We start from the raw sequence: 11,348 nt of genomic DNA on the forward strand, positions 1-11,348 counted from the left end.
ACCTTCCCAGATAAGTCCAAACAAGCTTGTGGATCTCCCGTTACATCTACAGATACAGGACAAGGAGAAAGGCTGGGGCTGAAGGCCATCAGGTCGGTCTTGGGCTGCCCCTCCCCAGAGCACACCCTCTGCCGCCTCTGCTGTGAATAAGACCAATTCTCCACCGCGCCAGAGCACAACAGCGTGGGCTTCCCCGGCCCGCACGCGCCCTCGATGGGCGGCGCCGAGCACCGCAGCGCCGTGTACAGCAGCAGTGTGAGCACCAACAGGCTGGACACCGCGCAGATGGCGATGATCAGATACACGTTGACATCCACCAGAGCTGCATCCGCGCGCGCGGCGCCCGCCGACGCCTGTGACGAAGCCTTCGGCGCCTGGCCGCTCTCCACCAGAGACAGCAGCACGGTGGCTGTGGCCGTCAGCGCAGGCTCGCCGTGGTCCTTCACCAGCACCAGCAGGCGCTGACGCGGCGCGTCCGCCTCATCCAGGGCGCGAGTCGTGCTGATCTCGCCCGTGTACAGGCCCACGCGGAACGGGCTGCGCCCGCCACCCGCCGCCGGCTGCAGCTCGAAAGACAGCCACGCGTTGTAGCCAGAGTCCGCGTCCACCGCGCGCACCTTCGCCACCACGTGGCCCGCGCCCACCGACCGCGACACCAGCTCGCTCACCGCGCCGGCCCCGCCGCCCGCCCCAGGCGGCAGCAGCGCGGGCGCGTTGTCGTTCTCGTCCAGCACGAACACCTGCAGCGTCACGTTGCTGCCCAGAGGCTGCACGCCCGCGTCGCGCGCGCTCACCTGGAACTGCAGCAGCTCCAGCTCCTCGTGGTCCAGCGGCTGCAGCGCGTACACCTTGCCGCTCTCCGCGTGCACCGACACGTAGCTCGACAGCGCACGCTCGCCCACGCGCCGCTCCACCAGCGAGTAGGACACCCGCGCGTTCTCCTGCGCGTCCGCGTCCCGCGCAGACACCGTGAAGATGTGGCTGCCTGGCGGGTTGTTCTCCTTCACGAACACCGTGTACTCGGGCTGCGGGAACACGGGCGCGTTGTCGTTCACGTCGGCCACCTCCACGGACACGCTGGCCGTGACCGACAGCGAAGGCGAGCCTCCGTCCTGGGCGGTCACTACTAGAGAATAGGCCGACACACTCTCGCGGTCCAGGGTGCTGTCCAGCATCAGCGAATAATAATTCTTGAAGGTGGACACCAGCTTAAAGGGAACGTGTGGCGTCAGAGAGCAGGTCACCTGCCCGTTGACACCTGAGTCGAGATCGGACACGCTAATTAGGGCAATGACAGTGCCGAATTTAGCGTCCTCTCGCACAGGCAAGGATAAGGAAGTAAATGCAATCTGAGGGACGTTATCATTAATATCTAAGATTTTTACCAAAACCGTGCAATGACCAGCCATTGGTGGATGGCCTCTGTCCGTGGCGTCAATGCGGATTTTATAGGAATTCACTTTTTCGAAATCCAGGTTCTTTCGAATTGTTATTTCTCCAGTATTTGAATCTATGCTAAACTGGTCAATAACCATGGGTGAAACAAGGCTATTAAAAGAGTATGAAATCTCCGCATTCGCTCCTTCATCCCGATCAGAAGCATTCAGTCTGATAACTATCGTTCCGTTGTCGGAGTTTTCGAATATTCTTACTTCATATTCAGACTGTTCGAAACTGGGAGCATTGTCATTCACGTCCAGCACGGTGACTAGCAGCTGAACGGTGCCCGTGAGCTCAGGTTTGCCTTCGTCAGTGGCTGTCAAGAATAAGTTATGTTCGGGAGCTTCCTCTCTGTCCAAAGGTTTCCTTAACACGAGCTCAACTTGTTTATTCTCTTCGTTCTTGGAATTCACATCCAGCATGAAGTAATCACTATAGCTAAGCCTATAGGTTAAAACGGAGTTCGCTCCAATATCTGCATCCGAAGCACCCTCTAGCGGAAAACGAGAATCTGGCATTCTAGATTCTGAAACAAATAACTTTTGTTCCTTTACCAGGAACATGGGCGGGTTGTCGTTAATGTCCTTCACCTCCACCTCCACATGGAAAACCTGCAGCGGCCGGTCCACGATCACCTCCAGGTGGATGCTGCACTCCAGGCTCCGCCCGCACAGCTCCTCGCGGTCGATCCGAGAATTCACAAACAAAATGCCATTCTGCAGATTTACCTCCAGAAGGTCCCCGCGGGCTGTAGACGCCACCCGGAACAGGCGCGGCACCAGCTCCGCCAGTTGCAGCCCCAGGTCTTGCGCGATGCGACCCACGAAGGTGCCGTGTTTGGCCTCCTCGGGGACCGAGTAACGGACCTGGCCGCTCCCGACCTTCCAGACTGCGAGGAGGAGAAACCAGAGCAGCAGACACCGGGATCCCGGGCCTCCTCGCCAAGAAAACACCATGTCAAGTACTCGTTTATTGCTATCAGAAGAGCCTGTTTGATATAAAGACGAACTGCTGCATTGCCTGGAGTCTCTTAATCCAGTTCCGCCGTATCCGCCATTTTTTGGCATTTACAGACACATACTGCTAGAGGAAAGTCTGCATCTTAGCTAGATAGAACTTCTTTGTAAACAGCGACATCAAGCGGCTCCAAAAGGTAATGATTACATGAATTCACTTACCTCCTTGGTCATTGGGTTCTTTTAATCCAGTATGTAATTTTCGTTTCCCTTATCCTACTTAATGGTGGATCTTTCCCTCTATCAGTTGTAGAAGCACTTACACCATCTGGCTCCTTACATTAATTTCATTCAGGCTAGGGATCTCTTTCTTCACAAGGAAAGAAATTTATTCCTATTATTTTAAATATCTGTCAATTAGTAATAAATTTAATATGATCTAGACTTGTCATGGATATCAGAGGTAGAAAGTATGTTCCACATATTTGCGTAAAAGAAATATGTTCATATGTACCTGGTCACCCAAAATGTTTGTATATATTACTCTGGAATGAAAGATAATTCTACCTTTCTATACTTTTTCTTTCTTTTTATGGATGATTAAGTTTCTGCTTTTCTTTACCAATGAATGCCAAACTTCATAAACTTTCCTATCCTGCTGCAAGAAGGATTTACTTGTATATTCTTTATAATACTCTTTAAGATCTCTGCAGCCTGTTAAAATAGGTGTGTCACATAAAACATTTTCCTTCATAGATTTCTCTGCCAAAGCAAACTCAAGCAGTGTTTTACCATTGGTCTTCTCTATTGGTTCTTCATCTTTCTGTTGCTCCAAAATATGAACATTTTCCAAAGTTATGCCTCTAGCCTCTTATATTTTAAATCCTTTTCCTTTAAGTGTTTCTATCTACTTCCATGCCTTCAAACAAGCCTGTTATTTGAAATATTCCTAAACGCAAATCTCCAACCCCTATTTTCATTTTTCTACTTGACACGTTTACTGGTACACCCTAGCAAGCATGCCTAGAAAACAAGAGGAGTAACATTTTTTAAAGTCTGATCAGTAATTACTCCAAAATCCAAATCTTTGAAAGTCATATTTTGTTTTTATAGCATGGTCATTCTCCAAATTTACTTATATGTATTTTTATGACTCATTTTCCACTGCCTGCTATATTTAAAGTTTGCCTACATCCCATCTCTCTTTTTGAGTGTCATAAATTCTGTCTTTACCAGGGCAGCTTTTATGGAATTGCGCTAAAACCTCTAGTGAGCTTACCATTCTAGTGAACTAAGCGCCAAGACATTAGACTCACAACCTGATAGCCAATGTGTGACTATACACCAGTTTTTCCAGTGTTTTCTCCAAACGCTTTTCAATATGAATCATATTTACAGAAAAGACCTTGTCTCTTCCTCAGTACACTCTTTGTTCGAGGGATTTCTTCTATTATCTCATCTTTATTTGTCAAAATTCTATTCACCCTTCCAAGTACACCTCAAAAGTTAGTTCTCCACTTATTCATCTTAAATGCCTCAGTAGAAGGTGTGATTAAGCTCTCCTTTGAATTCACATAGTAGCAATTCTCAAGGAGGAAGAGTTTTCAAATAACTCCTGATCCTCCCCTCACTTACTCAAGATTCTGGAGTACTTGAAATAGACTCACAGGTAATTATGATTTTAGAAACACCTCTATTCGATGAGATCTGCCTTAATATATCTAACTGGAATCTCTCTAGAGGCACTTATTGCTGACCTTCTAGCTATTTTGGGACAACAAAGGATTCCTTTTCTTACAATCAGAAAAGACTTTATAAAAGATATGTAAGCAATATCCTTTACATTGAAGGTTTTCTTGGGAGGTTAGAGTTTTCATAAACTTTGCACTAACTGGAGATTTTTAATTTTTAAAATTTAAGAAAAGCATCGCACAGAGTCTTTACATTCCTAGCAATCAGATATGTGAGGATTTGATTAACGTGTAATCACAGTAATATTTTCACTAGCTACAGCTAAAAACAATAAATGTATTGAAAAGGATTACATAAACACAAGTAATGTGGAAAAGGGAAACAAAAGCATTTTCTGTGAAACTACTTACATTTGTCCTCTCTTAATTTACTCAAAGACCATTTCTACAGATCATTCTAAATAATGAGAAAGATTTTGTAAAGAAAATAGCATTACTCAATATCTTTGTGAGAACTTTTTGCCAACAAAAGAAAACTTCCATAGCCTTAATATAAGTCAAATTTGAATTTCTAGAAAATAATTTACCTTAAAAAAGTGGTAATAGTTGGTGAAAAAAGATTGGAGTGTGGAGGAGGATTCCTTGCCGACTCCTAGTACTTCCGCACAAAAGCAGATTTGTAAAAGTTTCTCAAAATATGCTAGGGAAGTATTCTTTAAAGTATATGTATGTAAAAAAAATTTTAAGTAAAAAACAGAATTACACTTACTATGATCAAACTTTTAGAATATTTATAGGTTTTTCTACAAAACCAGAAGCGCATATTTAACATAATTCAAGGTAATGAAATAGTGCAAATAGAGCAATAATATTAAATATACAATAATTACATATAAAGCTATGAACTTAGAATAAATTATGTAAGAAATAAATAAGTAGAAAACCTAATAAAAGGCATTTAAAAATATTTGGCAAAAAAGATCTCTTTGGACTCACGTTGTCTGTAGAGCTGGGACCCTGAGGTAGACTAGGGCTAAAAGCCATGAGGTCGGTCTTGGGCGGTCCCTCCCCAGAGCACACCTTCTGCCTTCTCTGCTGTGAGTAGGACCAGCTCCCCACCGCGCTGGAGCACACCAGCCTGGGCTTCCCCGGACCCCACGCGCCCTCGGTAGGCGGTGCCGAGCACCTCAGCGCCACGTACAGCAGCAGCGTGAGCACCAACAGGCTGGACACCGCGCAGATGGCGATGATCAGGTACACGTTGACATCCACCAGAGCCACCTCCGGGCCCGCAGCGCCCGCCGATGCAGGGGAAGAGGCCTTCAGCGCCTGGCCGCTCTCCACCAGCGACAGCAGCACGGTGGCCGTGGCCCTCAGCGCAGGCTCGCCGTGGTCCTTCACCAGCACCAGCAGACGCTGGCGCGGCGCGTCCGCCTCGTCCAGAGCGCGAGTCGTGCTGATCTCGCCCGTGTACAGGCCCACGCGGAACGGGCTGCGCCCACCACCCGCCGCCGGCTGCAGCTCGAAAGACAGCCACGCGTTGTAGCCAGAGTCCGCGTCCACTGCGCGCACCTTCGCCACCACGTGGCCCGCGCCCACCGACCGCGACACCAGCTCGCTCACCGCGCCGGCCCCGCCGCCCGCCCCAGGCGGCAGCAGCGCGGGCGCGTTGTCGTTCTCGTCCAGCACGAACACCTGCAGCGTCACGTTGCTGCCCAGAGGCGGCACGCCCGCGTCGCGCGCGCTCACCTGGAACTGCAGCAGCTCCAGCTCCTCGTGGTCCAGCGGCTGCAGCGCGTACACCTTGCCGCTCTCCGCGTGCACCGACACGTAGCTCGACAGCGCACGCTCGCCCACGCGCCGCTCCACCAGCGAGTAGGACACCCGCGCGTTCTCCTGCGTGTCCGCGTCCCACGCAGACACCGTGAAGATGTGGCTGCCTGGCGGGTTATTCTCCTTCATGAACACCGTGTACTCGGGCTGAGCGAAAGTTGGTGCGTTGTCATTCACATCGGCCACCTCCACAGACACGCTGGCTGTGGCCGACAGTGAAGGCGAGCCCCCGTCCCGCGCTGTCACCACCAGTTCATAATTTGCCTTGCTCTCGCGGTCCAAAGCGCTGTCCAACACCAGTGAATAGTAATTCTTAAAGGTGGACACCAGCTTGAAGGGGACATGGGGTGTCAGAGAGCACGTCACCTGCCCATCAGCTCCAGAATCTCGGTCAGACACGTTAATCAAGGTGATGACTGTTCCTGGCTGAGCATCCTCTGAGATAGGGAGAGACAGGGAAGTAACAGTCAACTCTGGAGCATTGTCATTAGTGTCCAAAACTTCCACAACAACTGTACAGTGACCAGCCAGTGGTAAGTAGCCTTTATCGATCGCCTCTACTCGAATTTTGTAGGCTTTACTTTCTTCAAAATCGAGATGTCCTATTGATATAATTTCCCCACTTATGGGGTCTATGTAGAACTTAGATTTTATATCTGGAAAAACGTCACTAGAGAATGAGTAAATAATATCCCCATTCAAGCCTTCGTCTAAATCTGATGCGTTAAGTTTAATTACCAATGTACCGTTAGGAACATTTTCTGGTAGTTTCACGGCATAGAGTGTTCTGTCGAAAGCTGGGGCGTTGTCATTGGCATCCAGCACTTCCACCAGTAACTGAATGGTGCCAGTCAGCTCAGGTTTGCCTCTATCAGTGGCCGTGAGCACTAAATGAAATTTCGGAGATTCTTCTCTGTCTAAAGGTTTCCGCAATACAAGTCCGAGAGGTTTTAGCTGTTCGTGGTTGGTTGGTACTTCTAGAGAGAAATATTCACTGGGGCTCAGTCTGTAAGTCAGCAGTGCGTTCTCCCCAATATCTGCGTCGGAGGCGCCCTCTAGTGGAAACCGAGAGTCAAGCGACCTAGATTCTGCGATAAACAGATTCTTTTGTGTTCCGGCGAATACAGGCGGGTTGTCGTTAATGTCCTTCACCTCCACCTCCACATGAAAAACCTGCAGCGGCCGGTCCACGATCACCTCCAGGTGGATGCTGCACTCCAGGCTCTGTCCGCACAGCTCCTCGCGGTCGATCCGAGAATTCACAAACAAAATGCCATTCTGCAGATTTACCTCCAGAAGGTCCCCGCGGGCTGTAGACGCCACCCGGAACAGGCGCGGCACCAACTCCGCCAGCTCCAGCCCCAGGTCCTGGGCGATGCGGCCCACGAAGGTGCCGTGTTTGGCCTCCTCGGAAACCGAGTAGTGGACCTGGCCGCTCCCGGTCTCCCAGGCCACCAGAATTATAAAAAATAGTAGTAGATGTCGGTCCTTCTGGTAGCCTCTACTCGGATACACCATTTCAAATTATTGTTTTTAATTCTAATAAGCGTAACAGATCTCAAAATTTAGAAGAATCTTCTTATCCCTTCTTTACTACCCTGATATGCTCGCCATTGTTCAATGTCCGCATAGAGAAACAGAGCGGAGAGTATTTCAATGTGAAACCGGAGGACTTCGTTTTGTCTTGATTATAAGAGAATTTCGCGGTAAAGAGCGACATCATGTGGCCCAAATAGTAAGTACGAATTACAAAAACCAACTTTATATTAATAAGAAGCAAAGTTTTATTTCAACCTCTACATTATTTTCATTTTTGTTAAAGTGTAGGACAACATTTCTCACACTTACCGAAGGTATACTTAGGAGACAATTTCTGAATATTTAGTATGACATAACTGTGTTTTCTTTATGCCTTGAAAATACATTTTTTCCCCAAAGTTTTAAAATAAAGATAAAAATCTGTGACGATAAAGCGAATCATGTTAGCAACAGTAAATTTTAAAATCCTCTGTTCAGAGTTCAGGAAACTCTATTTTCTTGATTTCTATTAAGAAAACTCCTGGTCTCTCTAGGGACCCAGGATCTCAAGAATCTACTAATGGAAGAAAAACTTAGGCAGGTTGTTTGCTTGTTTTTAGGCAGCAAGGACTAGAAACAACTAATTCATACACTTTTCTTAATAAAACACAATAATAGAAGGTTTGGGGGATCTTTGAAGAGGAATAATTGGTATTAAGAGGATTTTGTGATGAGGAAGTATTCTGAACTTCTCTTTTCATCAGAATTTACATACATTCTGTTCCAGGAGTTCATGGTTCTTATATCTCTTTATTCTTGCATCATTTTGAAGCTTCATGTTCTATGAATATCCACCTGTTTTTATAATATGATTTAGATTATTTTACAATCTAAGTTTATTTCAGGAGATAAATGTTGGTAGTCATCTGTCATTCTTAGAGCAGTCCTTTAATCAAGCTTTGGGTGTTTTCTCCTTTTTAGTTCAACTTAACAGAGCAACTTTTCCTGAATGTTTCACTCCCATGCTCCCAACTGCAAATAAAATAATTACATGTGTATTCTAATGCTTTCCACGTTTGCTATCTGCCTAAATGAGTTTTAAATGTTGCTGCTACCCTGGATTATTGCAATAGCTTCTTATTGTGTCATTTTGTCACAACCTCATTTAATCTTCACTTAATCCTGACAGTCATCTTCCTGAAAAAACATTTTATACCTATTGCTTCACGCTTTTTGATAGCTTTCAAATGACTGTAGAGGTGAATCAAAATTGTTTAGTCTAGTAGTCAAAGTTACACAAGAGGGTTTCTCATGTTGCTTTTCCTGCCTTATCTCATACTTTTCCCTATGGGAACCATATGTTTCAACCAAAGAAGACTATTCCATTACCAGGCTCCTTTGGGATTTTCTGTGTACTGATTTCCTTAAGTTCCTCTGTTCCCAAGAATAACCATTATAGTCAATATTCTCCCAGAAGAAACTTCTCCATTTTAAAACCACTAAAAACATCATAAGCCAACCCTAGTAGTCTAGTAGTTGAGATTGGCACTGTCACTGCAGCGGCCCAGGGTTTGTTTCTCATTCAAGGAACCACACCACCTGCCTGTTGGTTGTCATACTGTGGTGGTTGTGTGTTGCTGTGATGCTGAAAGTTATGCCACCAGTATTTCAAATACCAGCAGGGTCACTCATGGTGGACAGGTTTCAGCAGTGAATAGCAGTGGAGCATTGTCTGATACAGCACCAGAAGATGACAGGATGGTGGAAAAAACAAAGGACCAGGCAGGGTTCAGCTCTGCTGTACACAGGGTCTGATAGGAGTCAGCACTGACTGGATAGCACTAAGAACAACAAAAAATCATAACTCTTGAAGGGCTCCTTCAACAAGGGAAACAGGCAGATATTTCTTTTCAATTCCAATCATAAAGATTTACATTTCTTGCACCTCATAATATTCTGCCTTCTAAAATGGTCATATTTATGTGTGACACATGTCTTTATTTTTCTATGAACTTCTTGAAGCCAGGAACTGAGTCTTCTTAATTCAATGATTCTTGGCACAGCATCATGCTCTTAGAGACCCTCCTAGAGCCTCTTTTAAATGTTTACTCAAGAGTGATGGCTATGGCTCTCTATTTCCTAAGAAAGCATATTGTTTTTAAGGTTGTTATACACAGCTGTTTACACAAATGATACTCTTTATTGATCAGAATAACCACAGCCTATTTTGTCACTTTTAAGTATGTGTTTAAAAATCATTGTGTGATTACTTATTTTTAAAAACCAGAAAACACTATTAATGATTTCTGCTGTTTCAAGAATAGAAAATGAACACATTGGGGAGCACAAACCCCAACTCAGTCCTCTGATGGATCCTGGGCAACTTTTAAAGGTGGGAAACACACCAGTCCAGTTTAAGGTAGTCTAATATTTCCTAGGAAAACACGAACAACACAAAAAGTGAAAATCACCTTCAGCAAAGCATGGAGGGCTCAGCAGCTTAAACGTCTTTTTTGAATCCAAAAAGCTTTTCCACAGCCAAAGTCTTAATTCCATTTTCAACTCTGAAGAACTGATTTTAAATTTGTTTTTCAATGTAGTACATGGCATTCAAATTTAGAGACATTTTGGATTAATTTGGCAAGTACAGCCTCCCTATGAATAACAAAACAAATAATCTTTACATAAAATAAAAATATGGAATCCATAATGATGACTTTCTGAGACTTTAGATTTTTCTACTCCTCTTCAGAATAATAATAGCTAAATTTTATTCAACAATTACTATTTAGCTAATACTATTATAAGTAGCTTTAAGTATCAACATAACAAATACTTAGAACAATTCTCTGTGATGGGTACTACTGTTTCTCATCCCAACTTTACAGGTAGGAAACTAGAAACTGAGAGGTTAAACAATCACCCATGCTGCCCAGAACAGAAGTGGTAGGGACGGAATTTAGGCGAGGAAGGATGGCTTCAAAACTCACAACGCCCAATACTACTCTCTGCTGCCTTCATTAAAGAAATAGTAAATAGTTAAATATCATAATACAGAGAGAATAGTGAAAGCATTAAATTAGAAGAAACAGCTTCCCATGAAAAGAAACTCACCAAATAAAACTCAAACATAAATAAGAGATTTGCAGTGTCTGAGGAATGCAGATTTTATAGGAATTTACTTGATCAGAGTCCAAATTCCCTTGAATTACTATTTTTCCAACATTTTGATCCTTGATAAACTGAGCAATAACGTGGGTATCACATTGTAATTAAAAGAGTATGAACTCTCCCATTCAGCCCTTCATCCCCATCAGAAGTATTCAGTCTAACTAATGTTCTGTCCTTCATCCCTAAATGGTTTAAAAGACCAATGATAAATAAACACTATAGACTTTTGGAATCACCAGGGCCAAAGGTGAATCCAGAAAATAATACCTGAAGGGCAGAGTCCTTAGACAAACTGAATAACTTGAAAGTGTTGGCTGACTAAAAGTCATCAGCAGAAGAAGAAACTGAGGGGTAAATGCATAAGTAGTAGAGTGGTATTGAAATTTTAATATATTACAAAAAATGAGTAAACGCAAACTAACTCTCCTAAAGTTCAAATGGAAAAAAGTAAAAATTCTACAGCATTAATAAGAAAAAATACTACTACTGGAACGAATTTAAAAATGCACCACAAATGGACATATACAAGGAAATATTGAGTTTAAGACAAAAATCCTAAGGTGTAGAAAGATGTTAATAATGTTCTATTCCCCTTTAGGATTAATAACAAATCAAAGAGATTATAATAATTAACAGAAAAAGTGAAAAGATGTATATAATGTAAAATTATTCAAATTGTTTAAAATACGAAAGTGTAAACAAAAACATTAGGAAAGCAATTATATTTCAAAATAAACAT

General features: G+C 44.2%; 1 protein-coding gene across 12 annotated transcripts in view; it reads right to left on the bottom strand.

The window, feature by feature from the left end:
* Nucleotides 1–11,348, bottom strand: part of LOC106823749 (protocadherin alpha-C2) — a 190,143-nt gene that overhangs the window by 136,379 nt on the left and 42,416 nt on the right. Inside the window, exon 1 of one of the 12 annotated variants that reach the window (XM_070518108.1) lies at nt 5,084–11,312. The exons of 8 other annotated variants lie outside the window; for them this stretch is intronic. In XM_070518108.1, the coding sequence (XP_070374209.1) occupies nt 5,084–7,438 (2,355 nt within the window). In that variant the 5' untranslated portion in view covers nt 7,439–11,312. Of the gene's footprint in view, nt 1–2; nt 5,064–5,083; nt 11,313–11,348 lie in introns of those variants that run through there. 3 more of the 12 variants (XM_070518102.1, XM_070518101.1, XM_070518096.1) reach the window with 3 other exon arrangements.

Source organism: Equus asinus, chromosome 9 (genome assembly GCF_041296235.1).
Source record: "Equus asinus isolate D_3611 breed Donkey chromosome 9, EquAss-T2T_v2, whole genome shotgun sequence".
NCBI lineage: Eukaryota > Metazoa > Chordata > Mammalia > Perissodactyla > Equidae > Equus > Equus asinus.